This window comes from Triturus cristatus, chromosome 3_1 (genome assembly GCF_964204655.1).
Source record: "Triturus cristatus chromosome 3_1, aTriCri1.1, whole genome shotgun sequence".
NCBI lineage: Eukaryota > Metazoa > Chordata > Amphibia > Caudata > Salamandridae > Triturus > Triturus cristatus.
Genome location: NC_140583.1, coordinates 1,098,573,765 through 1,098,598,129, shown reverse-complemented (window position 1 = coordinate 1,098,598,129; position 24,365 = coordinate 1,098,573,765). Strand labels below are relative to the sequence as shown.

Sequence of the window (24,365 nt, the reverse complement as noted above, 5' to 3'; positions counted from 1 at the left end):
TTATTGTTTTTCATGAACACATACCCTTGCGAACACAGTAAAACTTTGCATGCAGTTATGCTTTCCTTGTACACTTTGTACTAACCTTTCTTGTTCTGTTCAGTTTTCTTTACATTTTACTAACCCCCTGACTGTGTTTACTCTTCCTTTTACTTTACTGTACTTTCCTACGGACAGTCGGTACTAAGGTGAGCAAAATATTATTGCTTTGACACTAACTACTCGGCAGATATAGGTGTAAGAAAGGTGCTCAGATGTATAGAGCTTTCTCTTAAAGCACAAATATGTCATATTTATTTATATATCTAAATGTAATGTAATCTGTGAACAGGTTGCAAACACCAGTTTGTAGCCTTGCATTTTGGTTAAACGTGCGTGTAAGGGTGGACAAAGCACTCCCTGGAGGATGGCATGGTACCACTTTCCCAATGGCAATCCATCAGTTGTTGGGGCTTGTGACATCTGTTCTGTTAATCTGGTAAATTTATTTTTGCTTATGGCTAGTGCTGCCATTGTAGGCAACTGCTTTTCAGCACCACTACAGATTGCCACAAGCGAATGATAGATTGCAACAAATGGCCTAAAAATGGACTTGCTAACAGGGGAAAGACGACATCCAAAGAGCAAAATATCCTTCCGCCTGGAGCAGTTGAAAAAAAGCTTCATTGGTACAAACAGTGGGAGTTAAGATGTTGAAATATTGCTGCTGTCTTCATACTATATATTCATCAATTCACTTTTCAGCCTGTTAGCTGCTCATCAATTTTTTTTATATCAAAATAGAAAAAGCAAAGCCTATAATGCAAATAGATGTTTCCAAGTGATTATTCTGCTTCGAAATAATCCCTCTCATGTTGAAACATTTCTCAAGTCAATGTCATATTTGTGACAGTAGTAGATCTAGGACGGGAGTGAGGTGGCCACCCTACGCATGAACATTCTCAAAGCGTAACTAATAAACTGCCCCAATCGCTTTCCAATAACCCACTCCTTGCACATGCATACAACTCGTACACATAACCCCACACACAAAGATCCACACGCGCAAAGGAAAATCCAGACCCACATGCCACTTCGTTCTTCACAGTTTCAGTAGAGACTGCTCACACAGACTCCTTCACACTCCTTCCCCACATAGACAAACACACACGAGGCTCCCACCCACATAGGATCGACACACAATATACACACACGAGGCTCCCACCCACATAGGATCGACACACAATATACACCGAACAGGCATTGAAATACAGTCACAAAGACATACCACCCACCAGCACAAATTTGAATGACACACAAAGCTAACATACAAAAAACCCACACAAAGACCACCCACAGACCCACCCACAAAGACCAGTCCACTTAGTTACACACCCTCATACACAGACCCCCATAACCAAGTCCACTCAGACAGACACACCATCAACACATAGATTCACCCACCCTCTACATACACCCACTCGTAACAACCGTACTCAGCGACAGCATCACAATTAGACCTGCAAGTATGGAGATTCACTCATTAACTAACCAGTGTACACTGCGCTCTCACGGACACATACATACATATACACACTTTCACTCAGACATCCACAACCTACACACATACCACACACACACACACACACACACACACACACACACACACACAAGGTCATCTCATATTCAAATACATAGACACCTTACACACACAGATCGTTACGAAAAGCCAGTCACATAAAGGTCCTCAAAAATACACAAACTCAGTCACAGACTCACCCACATACAAGGCGACACAGAGGCTTCAACCATCCAAACATACACCATAATCGCCGAGTGGTCTCATGACATTAGTGGCGCCTTGAGCCAGACCTGGTATTTTAGCCAACTACATTTGTTTTGTTCAGTGGCTATAAGTGAAACTATTGAGACAGCAGCCACCAAAGGAACGTGATGTAAGCAAGTAGCGCCAGAAATAAATTTGCCTGATCATCTAGGTGGCAACATGGCGAGGCCCTCAGTGGCGTACTTTCAGTCTTTAGTGGATTCTACTCCAGAAAACAATCATGAGCCTCAGAAAGAAGCACCAGGTCCCCTCTACTAATCTGACCAGTGAAGTTCAGAGATTTCATTGACTCATTTATTTACTTATTGCATTTAAGTCATGAAAGCACCTTCGTAGCAATTACTTCTCAAAACGTATTTTCTTTTGAAATAACCAATATCCAATTCACAGTTGTTAAAAAGATTAAGTTTTTGAGTAATCTTTTCTGTGACTCTTTATTTTATTTTACTTAGATATCGTTAGTGAGGTGCTGATTGTCACGCTGAGAAAGAACTGAAGTAATTGCCCTTAGTTTTAAAAGAGTGCTATATTTCTGTATATATTTAGGGTTTTGTCTAGTGCATCCATGAAGGTATAGGAACTATTCACTTTCCAACATAGTACACAGCAAAATTAGCAATAGCAGTAGATGTAGAAGAGGAATGGGGACAAAAGCAGGCCACTCGGGTGCATTCTCCTATCTAGCACCTGTGTTGCTGTTTTAGGCAATTATTCAAGCCATAAGTCAGGATATGAGCACTAAACCTTTGCTTTCTCTTCTCTTTGTTAGATGTATCAATCCAGCCCTGGTGGCCAGTCGTCATGCAGTAGTGAACCATCGCCGCTTGGCAGCACCAACAACAATGACAGTGGAATAGAACTCAACATGCATAGTGGGGGAAGTCTGGGAGATCTTACAGCCTTGGATGACAATGCTCCTGTGGTGGACTCAACAGTCTCATCTGGTACCTCAACAGTCAGCCTCCAGCAAAGAAAACACATGACAACAATGCAAAGACTTGAACACCTTAAGAAAGAGAAACTGAAGACGGTTAGGGATTCCTGTTTATGGGCAAATTCAGCTCCACAAATCCGAAACACCAAGCTGCCACCCATACTAGGAAATGGTAAGTATCAAAGATTCAGATATTATGTCTTCTGTAGTAGAGATGTAAGTCGCTAGCCTCTTTCTGTAGTATGGATGTCACATTCTTTCTGGGTCATGAACGCCATTTAGGCTTCATCAGTCTAGCCATCTCATTTCAATGAATGAACAATACCACCAAAAGTAAAACCAACATAATCAAAACAATTGTTCAGCAGCATCATAATCCTATATAACATTATCAAAAAGTAATACCTCTATCCCTTTAACAATGGCATACTCAACACCCAAAATGCCATGCCACTAGCCACCTTATTCACATCCCTCATACAGTATTCAACCCCGATAGTACACAGACTATCATAACTACGGTTTCTAAACTCATTATCCCATTAACCAACTTGAGCAGTCAATGAAAGAAAGGAAATGTCATTGTACAACCCTTCCCTTTTCATAGTGATGAAGTGCCACATACCCTGAACTGCATCAGAATCTCCACTGACTATGCATACCTAGCCATGAGTCTTTCCTGGAAGTTTTTAAGTAGGAGTGGCTATTAACCCTCCTGTGGTAACACTCTGTGCACCCTAATAGGAGGAGCTTGCCTTTCAAATATATGCTGAAAACGCCTTTCAGATGGTAATTGTCATCACCAACAGTTCACATTATCTCTGCCAGAAACCTAATCGGTCAGCAGTTTTGAAAATAAATGTGGGAATCCAAAACTAATGCAGATCCTCATAACAATGGTTCAAGATGAGAACAATGAAGCAGATCCAAAACTTTTGCCCTTTCAGCAGTGTTGGATGGAATGAGATTCAGTCCTCAATTCAAAAAGAGAATCACAAGCAATGATGTGTCCTAACTCATCTTGGTAGTTGATATATTGTGAATGAGGGTAGCACATACAGTGACATACTTCCTAACCAGAGTTTTCTCGGATGCAAATGTTTATAATTATACCTATAAACTAAAAGCAAAGTCACAGAACATGAATACCCAATACATTTATCAATAAGTTCATGTAAAATTGTGAAATGAACTTAACACAAGTTTTTAGTGTTGTGAGCAGCAGTAGCACATCACAATACAAAAAGGAATGATATTAGTAGATGAAGTCAAAGAAGTCAAATATGTCCCACTATTGGTAAAAGCAAAGCTCCAAGGTTGATCGCATCAAAGAAGTAAATGAATCAATTAGGTGGTCAATTCAGAGTGATAAGGGGTGAATGCTGGATAGATGCTCCTACTTGTGAAAACATCACATTATGTTAACGACCAGTTTTCCTAATATCATCGGCCATTAGGACATGCAATTGTGTTGGAGGTTGGACCACTATGGCCCACCTCCCAACCTATAAGAGCAAGAGCAGGTCTTCAATGCATGGAAACCAAATAACACCTGTCTTGAAAATGCATTGGTGGACCAAGTTCCTGTTTTGGAAAGAGAACATCCCTCCACATGTTTATTTACTATACATAAGCATAGATATGATGGTGTTAAAAATACCTAAAAGCCACATTTCGCTCTGGTAACTGCCATTTACTTTGTACAAAAATCAAAACATTTCCACAAGAGGTCCTTCTCACAGCTCATAGTCCTGGGCTTTGAATAGAAAGCAATTTGAAATCCAAGTTAAATTAAAAGGACAACACATAAAAGGGCCCCTTCTTATTCAAAGGTTGGGAATTAATTATAAACAGAATGATAGCTCCTACACAACAAAGTACTGTACTTTAAATACTGTTGGGTTGATATGGTCATTTCTGTCCTACTATAATAATTTGTACGTCCTCAGCTAAAACTCTTGTGAGCCAAGTATTTTACTATAGACTATATTTACAATGTTCAGGTAGTTGTGCAAATTTCTACAAAGAATGATTACTTGTGGCAAGAGTACTATGGTATGTCTGTTGGGAAACAGCGTTTACAACGCTGTCAATACCATGCTGGTAGGTTGCAACGCGGACGTTACATCGTCCACGTTGTTACCACGCATAGCATTACATCGCAAGTTGTTTCTACGACTTGCACTAGATGGCGCGCAACACCAGGGAATGTGTTGGATTTTAAATCCAACCCATTCTCTGCTGTTGCGCCAACTGGAGTAGGAATAGTAATTTATACTATTCCTAAATCCAGCGCGCCATCTAGTGCAAGTCATAGAAACGACTTGCGATGTAAAGCCATGCGTGGTAACAAGTTTGCGTTGTAACCTACCGCGTGGTAATGTATGGTGTAGTAATGTCATACATTCATGTCCGTCCTTTGCTTTGGTTTCTTAGTGGCAGTGAACATACAGCATGACTGTTTAGTAGCAGTGAGCCCAAGAGGCTCTGTGTTGACAAACGCAGAATATTCAAGGGTTATAAGGATGATGAAAAAGGTTCCAAAATACCCTAAAGCCGTGGGTGAATAGGAAAAACATTCATGTCCATCTGGGGCTACAGTTATTTGCCACCCTCGTGTAATTTTCCACCACGTCTGGTTGCACCTGTATTTAAGGAGTAATGCCACATGCTTTCATGGCAAGAAAATGGTGGGCTGATAGGAGGATGCAGGCTTTGTGGAGGCTGTGCCCTTGCCAAGCCTAAATTAAACCCTAATAAGTCTAACATTTGATCTAAAGCATAACTAAAGATCCTTTTCCCAATCTGGTCATAAAATGGGTGAATTACTAGATGTCCAACCATTGATCCCCCACTGTGAGGATATTGAAAGAACGATTATGACTTGGCCTGTCATCGTGTGCATCCTCCCAAATCACAATCTAAAACACCAAAAGGCAAACAAAGGCCCGTCTATCCAGACGAGAAGAGGGTGCTCACTAAGGGAAATTAGCCATATATTATGAATCCTAATTTCTTATAAGTCTCAGAACAGGACCTGGTTATTGCACAGAATTGTAGGGCTGGGCCTCATACACAACCTTGGATGTCATGCTTCCTCATCAGCCCACCATATATGCCAGTTAGTGGTAAATGAGCTCCCCATGTTTACAGGGAGAACTTATTTAAGACTGTAGGGTATGGGATCCATTGTACAGGCAAATATCTCAGGTTCCCTCCTAAGAGTTTTCCTTTTATTTCAGGAGGTCCAATGAGATGGTTAAAATTAAATTGTGATGCTAGGGGTGGTAATTACCACAGTCCTAAATAAGTACTCTTATATAAAGACGGGGAGTCAATTCACCACTAGATGTTTCATTGGCAAATGTGGCTGGATGATGATGAAGCATGACACTCGCCTTACAATTTAGTGTAAAACCCAGTTCCTGTTCGGTAGTGAGAAATTTAGGATATTAGGATCCTCAATATATATGGATACCTTTCCTTAGTCAGCACCCTGGTCTAGACTGGATAGACTTGTCTCGCTTTCCTTTTGGTGCTTTACATTGAGTTACTAGTTGTACATTAGTAGCTATCAAAAGACCCCATATTTAGGTCTAGCCTGGGTAGCGCCTGGGCAGCACATGTGCTGGTTTGAGAGGCAAGCTGTAATCCAGGCTGTGGCTTGACGCATCTACCAACTTCCCATGAATGCCTGCTTATGTTTGGTCTGCATGCTGGTCTTACACTTATTTTTAATTTACATTTCTTTGTGCACTATTTTTTGGGGTGGCGTACCTAAGGCTTCTGTATCAGCACGGCGCCTGCTTCAGGGATGCCACACTTGTGTTTTCAAAGGAGTGCATTTTTATTATAATCAGCGCGACTGCCGTTGCACTTAAATCACGTCCTTTCTTTACTCTTTAGTCCCTGCCCTTCTCCTCCAGTACCTTCCTCCCCCTCCTTCGTTATGCACAACCCGTTCGCCTGCTCTGTGCCCTCCCACTCCACGCAGTGCAGACATCAACTACTTTTATTAGTTATGGCTTGTTTTTTGAAGCCAGGAGATTGAGTAATACTGCCCAGAATCATAGGATGGTGAGGCGATGCTGAGACTCGAACCCTTTGTCCATTATGTCCGAAATCAGCTGCTCTGACCATAGTGCCACATCCCTTTCCCCCCTCTCTACTACTCCTCTACTCAAGTAATGCATCCAGTAAGGACAGAAGCAGAACAGGCAAAGCAGGAAGCAAGATTTTGCAGCGTGAATCTTTCTGGATTCACTATGCTGTGCATTATTCCGCGATCTTGTGGTTGGGTCCGGATTCGTAGTCTTTTCTTTGTTTTTTTTTTTTTTTTTTGTAGCCCAGGTGGGCGTCGACGTCCACCATTTGGTGCACCTCCCGTGACGTCGTCGTGCTTCCTGCGGAAGTCCCACCTTTGGGGCGCCATCTTCAGATTCTTTTTTCCGCCGTTGGGTCTGGATCGACATCGGGAAGCTCCAGAAATTCACTCGGAGGAAGAAGGAAGAAAAGCGAGTTTCATCGATAGAATCAAGAGAAGACATCAGGAATTGAACAGATTTCATCAGGAGCGCTAAGAAAGAGGACCAGCGAGCCTTTTTCTTCGACAGCCCTGGAGAATGCACGCTCAGAGACCCTGAGCGAAATGGACAAGACGCCATTCAAGTTCTGCCCAAACTGCCACCACAAGTTCGCGCAGAGAGACCAGCATCCGGTCTGCAACCTCTGCCTACCGGTCGATCACCAGAGTATCGACTGCAACGCCTGCTCAGCCTTCGCGCCGAAGACACTCAGGGTGAGAGAGCGGCAGAGAAGGGCCAACGCCAACATGGACGGCAAGGGGAAGCCCCCGACGCTCTACGCTCTGGGCCTCTCCTCAGACGACGAGGACAACGTCGCCGAGACAGCCGAAAACTTCACGGTCGTAGAGACCGACAAGAAAAAAGAAGACGAGGTAAGAGAATCGTCGAGCGCAAAACAAAAAGTACCTCGACAACACGAGGGTGACTCGAGAAAAACTGAGTCAAAGTCCACGAAGGGAGCCCCGGCGCCGAAAGCTTCGACGTCCAAGGGGGGAACTTCGGACAAAAGGCCCAGCGGATCCTTACAAAAGGACTCCCAGGTGCAGAAAGACGCCGAAAGGCAAGGTTCGTCGAAATCATCCCATGAAACGGGCCGATCGACGCAGAAAGAACGTTCGACGTCGACGCAAGTTTCATCGAAAAGACCCGCGGTCGACGCCGAAAGCATCTCCGAAATGGAGAAAAAGAAGAGGCGGCTCGAGGCCGAAATGGAGAACATCCTTCAAAGGAAGAAGGAGTTCGACGCCAGGATGAAGGAATTCAAGATTCCAACAGTTTCATCGGCGGACGTCGTCGAGGTCGAAGAGGAGTTCGACGCCGAAGGGCTGACAAGGGATCTCGATGAAGAGGAGGAGCCCTATTATGAGGAAGAAGCCGAGGAAGAAGACCAACAGTCGTTCTTCGAATCGGCGGCATCTACCAGCAACGACGTCGAATGGCACGATCTCGACACCGAAAACCCGGAGGAGCCCGTGGACACGTACCCCTCGAGGCCTTCGCCACCCGACGACATCGGGGTATACAATATGGTGGTGAAGAGCGCAGCACTGGCCTTCGGCGTCAAACTCGACGAGGAGAGGCCGAAAGCCGATTTTCTCGTCGAAACACTGCTCCCCATCCAGACTAGGAGTCAGTTCCTCCCCATGTTACAAAGCGTGATGTACCAGGGGAGAGAAGCCTTCAAGGAGCCTGCCACCTGCCGGTCGATCACACCCAGGACAGAGAAGAAATATAAGCACTCCTCCCTGGACCCACCTTACATCAAGGGTAGCGTCACAGCAGACTCCATCATAGCCTCCACGGCCAGGAGAAGGGCCAACGTTCCAGCAACTTCGGGCCCACCTCCGGATAAAGAGAGCAGGAGGATCGACCTCACAGGCAGAAAGGTCGAGAGGAACGCCGCAATGCACTGGCGCATGGCGAATTCGAATGCACTCCTCAATAGACACCAATACCAACACTGGGATGAGATGGGGGAGCTTGTAAAGCACCTCCCCGAAGAATACCGCCAGAGAGCCTCTCACCTGGTGGATGAAGGAAAGAACATCGCCAACTCCTGTATAAAGACGGCGTTGGATGGGGCAGAGACTTCAGCAAGACTCATGGCCATAGGGGTCACAGAGAGGAGGCATGCATGGCTAAGAATCTCGGGATTCAAACCGGAAGTGCAGAACAACATCCTTGGCACCCCCTTCAACGGAGAGACACTGTTCGGAGCAACGGTGGACGAAAAGCTCACCCAGCTCAAGAAGGAAAACGAGACAGCGAGGTCCATGGGGGCCCTACAGCTGAGGGGAATGAGACGAGGTAATCCCTCGAGGAGACCCTACGGTAGGGGTGCAAGCCAACAAGGGACATCGCACCAGGCGTTCCAACAAGGTCAGCAGGGCGAAGGTCACGGTCAAGGTCAGCAGAAGCAAAGCTGGCAATATCAAGCTCGGGGCCAGTCCTTTCGCGGGAGAGGGAACGGACGTGGCCAGAGGAGGAGAGGGGGCGATCAGCCCTCCTCGAAGTGACTCAGCACGCAAGAAGACGCCTACCCTCGTCAAGTCCCCAAGGGTGAGGCGCAGAAAGGTGTCATCAGGGGGAAGAGAAGATTCAAGAGCCTACGAGCATACGTCACCAGTAGGCGGAAGGCTGAGGTTCTACCTTCAGGAGTGGCGGCGCATAACCACAGACAAGTGGATACGGAACATCGTGCAGTACGGATACTGCGTAGACTTGGAGAAAAGACCTCCAAACAGGAAACCGAAAGGAAGACAGAGATCTGCCCAAGAACTGGCAATACTCAGAGAGGAAACGCGGAAACTCCTACAAAAGGGAGCCATAGAGGCAGTGCCGTTCGGGGAACGCAACAAAGGGGTCTACTCAAACTACTTCGTGGTTCCGAAGGTAGACGGAGACCTCAGGCCCATACTGGACCTCCGTTACCTAAACAAGTTCATAAGAACGCAAAGGTTCAAAATGACTTCACTGCAGGAGGTACTGCCACAGATAAGAGAAGGGGACTTCATGGTCACCGTGGACCTCAAGGATGCCTACCTCCACATCCCAATAAACAGAAGGCACAAGGGCCTTCTAAGATTCAACATCGAACAGGAACACTACCAGTTCACAACCCTGGCCTTCGGATTAAAATCAGCGCCAAGGGTCTTTACAAAATGCCTGTCGGCGGTAGCGGCACACCTACGAAAGCAGGGCATACACGTATACCCATACTTGGACGACTGGCTGGTCAAGGCAAACTCACGCGAGAAGTGCGAGAGGCACGCAAAACGCGTAACGGACACCCTCACAAATCTGGGATTTTCCATCCACTGGGGAAAATCATCGCTGGAACCGGAACAGGTAAAGATTTTCCTGGGGGCACAGATCAACTCCCTCAACAGTACAGTAGTGCCCAGCGACAGGAGGACAGATGCCCTACTGAAGGAGACGCAGCTCTACCAGAAGGGGCGAGCTCTGACAGTGAGGGCGGTGAGCAAGATGATGGGGATGATGGCGTCCTGTATCCAGCTGGTGCCGAATGTACGCCTGCACATGAGACCATTCCAGGAATGGCTGCAACAGCAATGGTCACAAGCAAACGGAAGTTGGGAGGATCTAGTGGTTGTTACGCACGCAGTGCAGGAGGAGATAACTTGGTGGAACAGAGACAACATAAGAACAGGGAGAAGCCTGACACCACCAAGCCCAACAGTGACCATTACCACGGACGCATCGCAGATGGGATGGGGAGCGCACATGGACAACCTCAGAGTGAGGGGTCTATGGGCTCCGGCAGACGCGGTCCGCCACATCAACTACCTCGAGTTGAAAACGATACTGCTAGCCCTGAAGGCATTCCAGAGACACCTGTGCGGGCAGAGGGTGTTGGTACAGACAGACAACACCACGGCGATGTTCTACATCAACAAACAAGGGGGGACACAGTCGTTTCCCCTCTCATCCCTAGCTCAGGAGATTTGGAGATGGGCCATACCTCTCAGGATAGATCTACTGGCAATTCACCTACCGGGGAAGGACAATGTGGAGGCAGACTGGCTAAGCAGGCAGACCTCAGCATCACACGAGTGGGAGCTCAATGGCCAGGAAACGGAGAAACTCTTCCGGAGATGGGGGACTCCAACAATAGACCTTTTTGCAACACGCCACAATGCAAAATGCCAAAGCTTCGCGTCCAGGCAACCAGATCAGCAATCCAAGGGAAATGCCCTATGGATAAGCTGGTCGAGGACATTTGCCTACGCCTTTCCACCGATACCCCTGTTGCACAGAGTGCTCGACAAGTGCAGAACCAGCAACATGACTCTGATCCTGGTGGCCCCACAGTGGGTGAGGCAGACATGGTTCTCACAGATTCAAGAAATGGCGCAAGGCAATCCGTACAGGTTCGAGAGAAGAAAAGACCTGCTCTCAATGCAAAACGGGGAGGTCCTGCACCCAGAGCCAGAGACCCTCAACCTAGCAGCATGGCTCCTGAAGACCTAGAGTTCGCACACCTAAGGTTACCTCAGAGCACTATGCGAGTGCTACGGGAGGCAAGGAAACCTACTACAAGAAAGTGCTACAGCGCAAAGTGGAAGAGATTCACGGTGTGGTGCAGGAAGAAGGGCCTGCACAACAGAATGACAAGAGACTCAACTGTGCTGAGGTACCTCACACACCTTCTAAAGAGTAACCTCTGCTCGAGCTCCCTAAGGGTGCACCTAGCAGCGATCGTTGCCTACACCAGAGGTGAGAAGGGTGGAAGTTTCTTCAGCTCGCAGGTGGTGAAGAGATTCATGGAGGGGGCCAAAAGAATGGCACCCCCGAAAAGGTTGCCACCGCCGGCATGGAATTTAAACGTGGTTCTGACGGAGCTCATGAAGGCGCCGTTTGAACCCATTCACAAGGCCAATCTACAAATGTTGACGATGAAGACTGCCTTTCTAGTGGCCATAACCTCACTACGCAGAGTGAGCGAGCTTCAAGCACTAACGCTACAGGAGCCCTACATTCAAATTCACAAGGACAGGGTAGTCCTGAGGACGGACCCACACTTCATGCCCAAGGTAGTGTCGGCGTTTCACATGAATCAGAGTATCCAGATACCGAGTTTCTTCCAAAACCCGACTACAAACGCAGAAAAGGCCCTGCACACCCTCGATGCCAGAAGAGCGGTGATGCACTACTTTGAAAGAACCAAGGAACTCAGGAAGTCGAAGCAGCTGTTTGTGTCCTTTGCTACTAGCTTCATGGGTAGACCAGTGACCAAGGGCACCATCGCTAGGTGGATTGCCCTCACTATTCAATTCTGTCACAAACAGGCTGGACAGGAGCTAACGGAGGGGCCACAAGCTCACTCCACAAGGAAGAAGGGGGCCACAGTTGCCTTCCTGGCAAACACGCCCATCCAAGACATTTGTCTCGCAGCGACTTGGGCATCTGTGCACACGTTCACAAAGCACTACTGCGTGGACATTCAAATGAATAAGGAAGCACAGGTCGGACAGAAGGTGCTACAACACATTTTCAACGACCAGCGATCATCTTCCACCCAGCCACCACAAAAATAGGAAAACCGCTACAAAGTCTATGCACAGCATAGTGAATCCAGAAAGATTCACGCTGCAAAACGAAAAGTTTCTTACCTGTCGGTGTAGTTTTGCAGCTTGAAGATCTTTCTGGATTCACTAGCGAACCCACCCACCTCCGCCAGGAAGATGAGGCTGGAGGAAGAGGGGGTGAAATGGATAGGATCAAATAGGTGGATACGTACAGAAATACGGACAAAAGGATTAATCAATCGCCTAGGGTTAAAAAAAAAAAAAAAAAACAGGGAAAAAAAGAACCCGAAGATGGCGCCCCAAAGGTGGGACTTCCGCAGGAAGCACGACGACGTCACGGGAGGTGCACCAAATGGTGGACGTCGACGCCCACCTGGGCTACAAAAAAAAAAAAAAAAACAAAGAAAAGACTACGAATCCGGACCCAACCACAAGATCGCGGAATAATGCACAGCATAGTGAATCCAGAAAGATCTTCAAGCTGCAAAACTACACCGACAGGTAAGAAACTTTTCGTTACAGTGTAAGGAACATCATCATTATGGCTACCAGAAGTGAGGCAAGGCTTGGATACAGCATGAGTTAGAAACTCCAATACTTAATGCATAGTAGAAGCATGTAGAGTTTAATACACAATAACTAGAAAATTTGAAATTTGACACTTGCGAGTACTTCAGAGATCTAGAGGAACCAATTTGCAGCTCGTTTGTTGTGGGCAGTGTGGTGCCTCTGCGACAGCCAGACTTAAAGGTCCATCAGAGAGATGTCATCAAGATGACCCAACCAGCACCTTTTGCACACAGTGACTCCCTACTGTGACACAGTGTGCCCATTTTACTATTGTGTGCGTAACGTCACAAGCAGATTTTCCATGGGCTAGTGCTCCAAGCCAATCTGTTGCCGTTTCTGTCACCCAACCACCTGGAGAGTGGTGTGTAGCTTGGACTTCCTCCGTGCCTGCACAGTTGCGATGTCCAATGGATGGTCACGTGGCAGTGTATGCTTGTGCCAGTGTTACCCGACCATGTGACATGAAGCCTGCAGGTGTGCAGGGAAAGGTGCATTGCTCACTTGTGTTGCACTTTCACACAGGATCCTGTTCCAGATTTCTCCCACTCAGGGATATTTCTCAGTGTTGTGTGGTAGGTGCCTTGTATGACACACTTGCTGTCAGAATTAGAGGCCTACGTGTTGCATGTTTCCTACTTGCACCCTGTTGAGGGAAGAGTCTATCTAAGGCATCACTGTAGTAAGTTAAGACTCCTTGGCATTGTCCACACTCGGAGGTGCACCCTGTGGGCTTGACATCAACCATAGTCAAGGTTAGTGTGTGCGGTGTTGACAGAGGAAGCAAGTCAGGGGTGTTGACAGAGGAAGCAAGTCAGGGGGGCTCTTCACTTGTAGATCACAGAACACTTTATCACTCTTGTGATCTGATTACCGGTCCAGCTGCAGTTTTATTATGATGATGGGTCCACTTGTGCAACGTGGCCAACTCAGAATGTGCTTTCCTCTAACGCTGTGTGTACAAGTCCATTGTGCTGATAATCGTCTTTAGCGTCTTGCTACAATCTTAGCTGGGTGTTTGCTAAAGGGAATGAGTCCCGTACAGTACAGGTCTGGTATATTGTGGACAGGTTCACTGCTAGTCACATACCGGTGGCTTCCCCGCTTTCATTATGCACATCCCGCCCGCCTTCTTTGTGCCCTCCCACTCCACACAGTGCAGATATCGACTGCTTTTATTAGTTACAGCTTGTTTTTTAAAGCCAGGAGTGGCTCCAATAATGAGTGTGTCGCTGTGGCAAGTCTGTGTTTTTTAGATGTGTGCTGTGTCGGGGCACCTTTCATGCCTCAGCTGTGCAGTACTGTGTAAAAATGCACACCCCTGTGTTGCACAAACGGGAAAAAATTCTGCAGCACCGTAAAAGACACATAACTGATGTTATCTGTCACACTTGCGTTAAAGCTGCTCTTTCATATAGACGTTAAGCATTGTGCCTCTGGTACTGCATTCACCAGAAAACAATGCCGGAACAACATCCTTTAGCAGGCTGCATTAAGGGTGCAATACATTATGTGGCTAACAGAGGTCCATTTAGAACTCCAGAGGGACACCTAGTAACCTCCATTGGTATTGCACCCATTCCCTGCTTCATAGATTTTCTTTTATTGCATATGTTCCATCTGTCCTCTTTCTTTTAAAGCAATACTTGTACCACCCCTACTTTCCACTGTTTCCTCTAAATTCTCTATCCTTCCTATCTCTTTAAATAGGTCAAATGATCACTCCACTGCAATACAAAAAACATAACTAAGAAACATTGTCCTTTGCAACGCCAGTGGCACAAATTTTCACTAATACATGACTGATTGCATTACAAATGCTTGTTGCTCATTTGAGTAACCTTTGTTTTTCTTTCCATTAGGTTTGTTGCCAGAAGGCATTGGTGGTACCACAACTACACTAGCTTGTCCAAGGATCATGGAGCTGACTGTCAACGAGGAGATGATGATGAACCAGCTAAACGATCGTCGCGATAGTGCAACAAGTACAATTAGCTCGGCCTACACGAACAGCCGCAGATCATCAGGGATTTCACCTTATTTCTCAAGTCGTCGTTCCAGTGAGGTTTCTCACTGTGGGGGCCGTCCTAATAATATAAGCTCCGCTGACTCTTATGACCCCATCTCAACTGATATGTCACGTCGGTCCAGTGATGCCAGCCAGTGTAGTGGTATTCCTGGTATTTTCAACCTAACACCTGCTCAACAGTACCGGCTTAAGGCAAAATATGCTGCTGCCACTGGTGGCCCTCCACCCACACCCCTGCCTAACATGGACAAGATGAATCTACGTAACAAGATGTCTCTGTTTGACGGGCAGGAGTTCACCATGCCCCCATTTCGCCATCCGCCAGCTCCTAGACGCTGCAGTGACAATGGAGCTGGTATGTATGGCATGCCCACATTTCCCCAGGAGTTGGCTGGCAACGGTACAAGACGAGCAAGTGATCCCATTAGAAGACCCCCCATTGACCCACAATCCGTACCAAGAGTGCAGCGGTTTAACAGCATGAACAACATGAATCCTTCTTACACAGGAAATGCCATGGAGAGAAGGAACTTCAACTTGCAAAACTTCACACATTCTGAAAGCAATCTCAACCGGCATACCTATTCACCTCGGCCACCGAGTATTAGTGAGAATGTTGCCATGGAAGCAGTGTCTAGTGAGGTGGCTGGCAACATAGGGGAGGAGGACATTATGCTTCCAGATGATGTGGTGCAGTACATAAAATCTCAGAACAATGAATCTAATGTGGAAAATAGTACTGCATATTACAACAACAACATGCATAATTGCCATGGGAATGCAAAACTGCAAAATCAGAACCTCAACAGCCAACGTAGGATGGCAGTCACTGATGCAAATTTGAATGTTTCTAGGCCCTTAATTGAAGAGTGCCAAGGAAATTTTAGCACGTCTTCCAATATGCATAAAAATAACATGCCAGTCCAATGGAATGAAGTTAGCTCAGGTACAGTGGATGTCATATCCAATCACATGAAGCAGCAGTTGCTGCAAGGAAATTTAGCCGTTATTCAGCAGAAGCAGAACTTTGGTCAATATCAGAACTTTAACCAGCAAGTCATAGAGACAAGCCAAAATCCTATGAATGTAGCTCAGCAAAATGTGTTGCAACGAAATGCAGGTCTGAGTGGACAGAGGCTGAATTTGATGCAGCAAAGGGAACAGCAAACAAGCCAGTGTCCTACTAGAAATATGAACCCCGACTTCATGCTATATCAGGGATACAACGCAACACTGCAGATGCAGAATCCAAGCACAGGCAGGGGAGATCAAAACCAACCAACCCCAGTGTGTAATGACATGAGCGTAAAGTCCAGTCAGCATGCCCATCCTCAACAAATGGAGACTGTTCCAAATTCTTCGTTCATGGAAGATAACAAAAGAGAATGCATAATACCAAACCAAGGGATGCAAAGACTTACGCATCAGAACTACTCATCTCAGTCATATCATATGAACTCTTCCCAAAACGTAGAGGCTTTCCAGCAGCATGGTTCTTTAATAGCCTCGAATCAACAAAATCTTATTGACACTCAACACAATATGGTGGGTTCAGAGAGACAAATATACTCTTCAGGAGCTGTTCAACCCCGACCTCCAGTTGGCCCAAGTCCCATGAACAGGCATCGAGGGTTGCGCTTGGTACAGCAACTCGGGTACTTGGGAAGTGCTCAGAATGTAGCTAATGTAAATGCTGCCCAGCAGACTGCGGAGGCTACCCCCAAAAGAACAAACAACATGGAATTGGAACAGCCTCAGCAGTATGTTAACAGTGAACAGGAAAACAGCTTGATCTTTTACTCCGGCCAAATCCACATGTATGAGCACAATGGAAACTTTGACAGCAGCCCTGTGGGCGGCACTGCCGGACTGCTGCAGGGTTCCTCAAAAGTGAAGCCAGATGCACTGCCATCACCAGGAGTCAATCAGGTCTCAAGCACAGTTGACTCACACGGCTTAGAGCAGCCAGCTACAATCGACTTTGATACCATGATGGATGATGGGGACCACTCAAGCCTAATGTCCGGAACTCTGAGCCCCGGCCTCTTGCAGAACCTCTCCCAAACCTCCTCTCGCCTTACAACTCCACGGAACTCACTCACCCTGCCGCCCATCTCTGCTGGTATTAGTAATATGGCGATAGGGGATATGAGCTCCATGCTATCGACTTTGGCAGAAGAGAGCAAATTCCTGAACTTGATGTCTTAATGTAAAGCACAACTGTATAAACAAGTACTTCAGGACCTCCACACCATGTCATTTTATGACTGTGCTTTTTTCTATTAGCCAGTTCACATAGGGTACATTTTTGCAAGTGTTATGTGCACAATATGCGAACCTAAATGGGATCTACAAAATTGTGTACATTCTAACATGAATGTTTTCACAAAGGGGAGATGCTTCTGTATTTTCGTTTTATCTTTTTCTTTCAAAGCACTGGGGATTGACAGGTGGAACTCAAACAATGCATTACAACAGTTTATATCCTTCTGAGTTGAGCATATGCTTTTATTCTCGTTTTTGGTTGCCTTTTTGTTACCAGTAGGTGATTTATGTCCACCATCTAAGGGATTATGTTATATTTTTTTACCCCTTGTCGAATGCAAAATGGTACAATATAAAATGTGATGGACGTACAATGCCATATGTTCTCCATTCTGTAAAGATTCCTGTTAAATTTCAGGTTTTAGTTCATCGATGCCCTGCACACGTGTGTTGTGTAACCCTCTACAACCAGTGAAACCTCCTGTTAATGTACGTCATCTGAAAAAAGTGCCTTGCAATGTTTTTTTAACATCAATAACTAAGGCATTTAAATAAATATGTATATAATACAAAGTACAATGCACCTTTCCTAAAAATTCCAGTGCTTACAGATTGGTCAAAAGGGTACATTTAATAGCCAACAACATACCTTGGTCCAAGGGAATACTTAATAGTCAACAGCATACCTAACATTTTTGTTGTGAAGGACCTGGCCTCATTTTACATTCTTATAGAAATCCAGTAAAATAGAATACAGCAAGTGTTCAGAAGCTGCATTTTTATTCTTGATTGGAGCCTGCTTAAACACAGCATGACCTCCACTAGGTTTATTTTTTTGCCCTGAGACAAAAATACTTCTAAAAATGCTAGTAACACAAAAATTAGCCCTGCTGTCTGTAGACAATCATGTCTGGCCATTAACACTTCCTGATATTGGTTGTACAACTTTATCCCGCGCATGCCTTTACAATGCTGGCTTAAGAACAAACGCGTTGTTACGATGCGTTTCTTTGGCACGCAAGTCGTTACAACGCTGGACTATGGAATAGTATAATATACTATTCCAACTCCCGTCTGCGCAACAGTGGGGAAGGTGTTGGACTCTAAATCCAACACCATTCCACCTATGCACCCCCTTAAAGCAAGTTGTTGTAATGACTTGCGTGCTAGCGAGGCATTCATTCTATTGCCGGTGTTGTGAAGGCACAGCATGATTCCGGCTTCGGTCTAAAGGATGTTTCCCCCTGATAACATCTGGCATCACGTGTCGATGGAGGTCTAATCAGATTTCATGAAAGGCAGTCTTAATCTGTACCAGCCAGTGCTGCTGACCCTTGCCTCTTCATATCTGGATGTCCCTCCTTCTTCTAGGAAGTCCCTCCGTAAAATGATTGTTTGCCCAGCTTTGTTTCCAAGCCTTTTACAGGTGAAAATCCTCTTCTGACCTAATAAACAAAGCCCTTTGCAACTGTTGTGCACCCAGAAATCTGTCTAAACCTGTGCTTATTTTGTATAATAATAAGTGCCACAGTCCAAAATATTTCTCAGGCAGCCACTGAAGGTTGAACTACCTTCAGTCCCTGCCGTTGCTTTCAAATACCAGTACTAATGCTACCTGCTTAACATCACAGTCTTACATCATTGCCGATGTAACAATTTGGACTACAGTATTTCACCCAAAGCTGTAGGATTGGCCTGGGACCCCTGAAATTACTATTTTTGTAATGGTTTATAGAATTGTTAAACACTTTGGTCACATGCCTTTAAAAAAAAATCTACTGACAGCATCACCATGTGGTGGACTGTCATAAATATGTTTTGGTGGTGCAGCAAACACCGTTACAAATTAAGCACTGATAAGCATTTTTTTCTCCTAAAGATTACTGTTTAAATTATTTATTTGAATTGCAGTTCCTCCTCTTTATATTACCATTAAAGAAAGTCAGTATTTTTATGTCTGTTAATGGTAAAGCCTATTTAAGCAGACTAGACAGTCTTACTGTGCAACAATCAAAATGTCAATTAAAAAACTCTCTACCATTTGACTGGCTAGATTTTTAAATAATTGTAGCAAATGCCAGCTTCGGTGATAGTATCTCATCCTCAGGCCTGAAGTACAACTCAGCATATACAGAGTCAACAATTAGATTGGTCTGATAAATGCAAAATTGTATGAGGGTAGCTCATTCCTTTTTTTTAATGGAGCCCATGTTTTTCTTTCGGTTGGCATTGGTGTCAGATGGTAAACAGTGTTTCTCCTGCATAAATAAGCTGCATGTTTAAGAGCAAAAATGATTGTAAGAGCACCATCTCAAAGGACACACATACCTGAAGGACTTCTCTGCACAACAAATTAGAATTTCTTTTCAGTCAAAGAAAGTCAAGGAAAAGGCATAGGTCATAGCCACATTAACTACATATATCCTCTGCCTTGTAATAAAGTAATACTACATTAAACTCCCATCCATTCCACTACAGAGAAGTTCTATGAATGTTCCAAGATCACCCAGTTTGTCGGACGGTATTGGCATTTTGGCACTTATTGTACATTTTATCTGCTAGATATCGTTCTGCATGATCTCTAGTGAACTTTAAAAGTGACATAGAGAAGTCCGTCCCTAACAATAAAACATTAAGCTACAAGTGGCTGGCACAAATGCTTAAATATTGGAATATAGGAGCTCACAGAGCAAGTAGCCCAAGGTACTGGTGTCCATGAATGAGTTCATATGGCCTCTGTCTAGTACATTTGTTGGAGAGTTTCACTAGGTATGTCAAAAGTATCTTTTAGTTTGTTCTCAATGCAGTATTCTAAACCTTCAGTCCATCTGTTGCTCCATAACTGCTTGCCTTTTCAACTTTCTGTATTTGTCATGGTTGAACTGCTTTGGGTAACTTGAAGATTTCCAGATAGAGAGGTTCTGTAGAAGGCTGCATGACATGTTACTGGCTCAACCTTAGTTCAATTCCAGATAGAGAGGTTCTGTAGAAGGATGAATGACATGTTACTGTCTCAACCTTAGTTCCATTGGCTGGCGACAGCACCAATCTGTCTGAAAATCTTCCAATGTTCGAAAAGGTTGGTCTGCCTCTGGACGCTTTTCCCTTATCTAATTTCATACCCACTTTGTTCTTCCCTAATACACATTTCACACTTTGCTTACTTTCATTTGTTTTTATTTATTTGATAGATTTTCCTATTAAGTGGGCTAACCTCTGATATGTACAGTTCATATCAGTTTTTTTCATCACGTACATTATCACTGCCAGAATGTTTTCTAAGTCAATAGGTGCTCTGAAGGACTTTTCTAGGGCCCCTTCATAAGGAGGTTACCATCATCCAACATGGAGGCTACTCTCAAGCCAGTAGGATGCATTTCAAATATCCAATTCTTCTTTCTGAGGCCATGCAAAAAATCAAAAGACAAATGATTGTGCTGATGACTGGTGTTCTTTCTATTTGTTATTCCCCTTTTACAGTTCCTGTGTAAATAATAGAGACTGTTCAGTATGAATCATGGCACCAGTAGAACTTCACTGTAGCAATACTCTCGAAATCTGGGACAAAAAGTATAACAAAAGGAACAAAATTAGAATGAATTTGTAATCATACATTTAAATCATGCAATGTATATGACAAAGGTATGTGAGATGTTTGCCACAATTAAAGTGTATTTCATTGGTCTTCTGACAAATGCCTTACCTCAATTAGCAACATTATTTATATATCTTAATATGTGCAGTCAACAAGTAGAAACTACATACCCTTTGGAGTAACTTCAAGCAAACGTCGCATTAAACTCCCAGAGGGAGCACTGGTGCTGTATTCGGTTGGACTCTTTTTCAGCTATTGTGCACTACCTCCTGTGGTTGATTGCACAAATGCTCCAGTCCACAATTTTTCTCTAGAATCTTTGGAAACCAAACCGAGCTAAGCAGAGAAAATTGGTCAGTCACAACAGTACCATTTTAGAAATGGGTCCACTTATCACCGATTGTTAATGTGTTCTCAAGCAGCACGCTTTTTCTTTTGCTAGTGGGCTAATTCAGAACTTATCTAGCAATCAGTGACATGTGATGGCGGATAATATAAAAAGGTGATTCACACTGGCAGTGCCAGATCACAGGGCACCTAACTTCAAATTCCGCCTCACCCCCCTCTCCACACCCTCCCCACATGAATTATGTGCACGTCGTGAGCAAATGGATTGTTGCACTACACTTGTTACTTTTGCCAAGGGAAGGATTTGGGACAGTTTACGTTGATTTACATAATGTGATTCATTTACACCTTAATCTAATCTGTGCATGCACAATATAGTTTTCACATACCTTTCAACCCATGTCTCAAATACCTGTTACAATGTGCATGCAGTAGTTATCGAAAGTGCTACTAATGGTGTCCCCTAAGGAATTGTAACCCAATGGATAGAATAGCACAAGTCGGCTTTTTCTCAATTTGCTTTATTCTGAGTAAAATTCATCAAGAATTTCGGTAGAATGTTAAAGAGCATTTTTTGTCTGAACTTTGAGTTTGGAAAGGAAGTCTAGCATTTTTTGACATAATTGTGGGTAATTGCTTTATAATTCTCTAGTAAAGCAGGCTCAAAGGCAGACTGCAGGGCTATTTTTAGAAGTTTCTACAAAATAGAGAAAGCTGCTGTGCCCATGACTGCCCACATCACTGATACAGTCTTACTACATCCGATGTTTTTCCATTGTATATATTAAAATTGTACATTCCTACTCTCTGCAGTGATTCCATTGTTTTAAATGGTTTGTGATTCTTTGTTTTTCTATTTTCCACTCCAGCATACCAATGTTGTTACTAAACTGCAATAATATAAAATAGTTTCCTCCACTAACTGTAGGCAGCATGTACTGGTTCTGAAGAAATCACCTTTTTCTGTAAGATACTGTCATGGCTTTCCCTAACAGTGACTTCTCTTCAGCCTTGCTTGTGTAAAATGTACTCCTACCTTTCCATGAAATGAATACCCTCTTGGGCTGGTGCTTCTGGAGGTCTGCAGTAGTACCCTTTGGTACTTCGGAATGAAATAGTTTTGTATAGTAACCATTCTAAGCCTGTATATATTCTGTATAGAAGACTGTATCGCTAAACACCTGATTTGTTATTTCAAATGTATACCTAGAGAGCATTTATAGCTGTTTTCTATATCTTACAAACGGAGGTACACAACTTGCTGAAATTGTACATAAGGCTTTTGTACATTAAAAACAGTCATTTTTCATACGCTACTGTTGTGGTGTGTGTTTTTTAATGGTGAATTCACTGGGTCTACTCCCAACCAAGCGTGATGGAGAGGCAGATCTTTGTCTCTCATAATATCTGGTGTGTCTTTTTCTACTGGAAGTGCCTCGCAGCATCTTTATTTTCGGTTCCAATAATATCAAAAGCATTCTTTACTTTATATTGTTGCTTATGTTTATGTGTTGTGCTCCATGATTTCAGTCAGGTCATCTCGATATGTTCCATTTCATTTTGGTAATTCCTAAAAATTTATCAGCAATGTCGTGAAGACCAGATTGATAATGAAGGTGTCTACAAGTGCATAATATTATGCAGCGTATCGGACTATGCTGCCTTCTAAGTGTATATAATGTCATGCACAATCATTGCGTTCTTATCGGTTGAGAATACAATTTAATGGACTAGTGACATGTACTGCAAACTATCAGGTTGTATCAAAGACCTCACAGCCATGCCAAGATGCAAAAATGTTCATGGCATTGAGATAGCCATAGTAATAAAAGTTTATACCTGGCTCATGAAAGGACATTACGTTAGCAGTGAAGGTTATTTCCCCCAGATGACTGGCTAGTAAAGCAGGCCTTCCTCTCCTCTGCTTAGACTAATGCCTAATATCTTTCTGACCAGGCCATGTTTTCCCTACTAGTTAAATGTGCAATGGAAATCTATAATGTCAAAGTCACTTCCTGTTACCTGATTCTTGACAGGCCACTTTGCAGGCCCACCCTGTCACCACTAATAATGTCAAAGCTGTCAAATGGAGAATCCCTGTTTACTGTTGTGAGTTGACTGTGGTCACTGATCTGTATTGCTGTCATGCATCTTAAAGCACACATAGCCATTTTAGTCTTGTGGGACATATATATATGGGGTACAGCCTCCGACTTGGAGAATTTCATGCTTAAAAAATCATATTGTGCATGTGGTCATTGACATATATATGTAAAAAATGATGTTGTAGCAACTCATGAAGGATTCATCATTGACTGCCAACATATATTTGTACGATTCAACATATATGTGTGAGCCTGTAAAGAACATGCCAATTTAATCAGGTTTATCGGTGACCAAAACCTGCAGTAGAGTGTACTGGTTTTCACATCACCATCAATATGCAACTGAAGATCCTCAAAATTTTGTTCTTGCCTTTGGCATCATCTCAAAGCAAAATTCTGTAAACAGTCGCCACATAAATAATATAGCATTCACGGCTCTAGGAATGAGAACCACTGGCTAAATGGCACAGTTTGGATGACTCTTTCTTTGATGCCACACAAAGCACAAAATTAGAAATATTTGCATTGTAGTTCCCACGCATAGCGAAACAGTTCACCAGAATGGACTACAAAGTCAAAAGCATTCTTCACTAACTCTGAAGATTGTAATGATGCTTTCAGCATACCATCTAGCATGTGGCAAGGATCTCTTACAAGGAAGCACTTTAGCTCAGGTATCGATTTTGACAGGTAATCGCACAACGTTGTCATATATGTAGCGAATTACTGTAAATACAAACAATATCACTCCAATCTTTGTTGAACTTGGTGAGAATTTTTTGTAGCAGCATTCCAAATGACACTGCGTTCCATGTTTTCCAAAAGTATGGTGTCGTGTTTTCACCACTATCCCAGATGCTTGGTGACAGCACTCTTTTCACAGATACCTGTCAGTACATCTTGCATTGAATGTTTAAAGCCTCGGGTGTTTGGCAATTCACCTGCAATCAATACTGACTCACTAGAAAAGGGGGCGGATGTATCGAAGGGTCTCGCCCATTCTCTGTCTGTTGGTAAATGTGATGGTACATATTGGGAAAAATTCTCATTTATAGATATATAT

The 24,365-nt window shown here is 44.1% G+C and overlaps 1 protein-coding gene across 1 annotated transcript in view; it reads left to right on the top strand.

Annotated features, from left to right (window-relative positions):
* The window catches only part of GLI2 (GLI family zinc finger 2), a 231,520-nt gene extending 209,015 nt beyond the window's left edge, over positions 1-22,505 (top strand). Inside the window, exons 12-13 of the mRNA XM_085645973.1 lie at positions 2,595-2,931; positions 14,823-22,505. Of these exons, the coding sequence (XP_085502099.1) occupies positions 2,595-2,931; positions 14,823-17,197 (2,712 nt within the window). The 3' untranslated portion in view covers positions 17,198-22,505. The remainder of the gene's footprint in view (positions 1-2,594; positions 2,932-14,822) is intronic.
* The last annotated feature ends 1,860 nt before the right edge of the window (positions 22,506-24,365 follow it).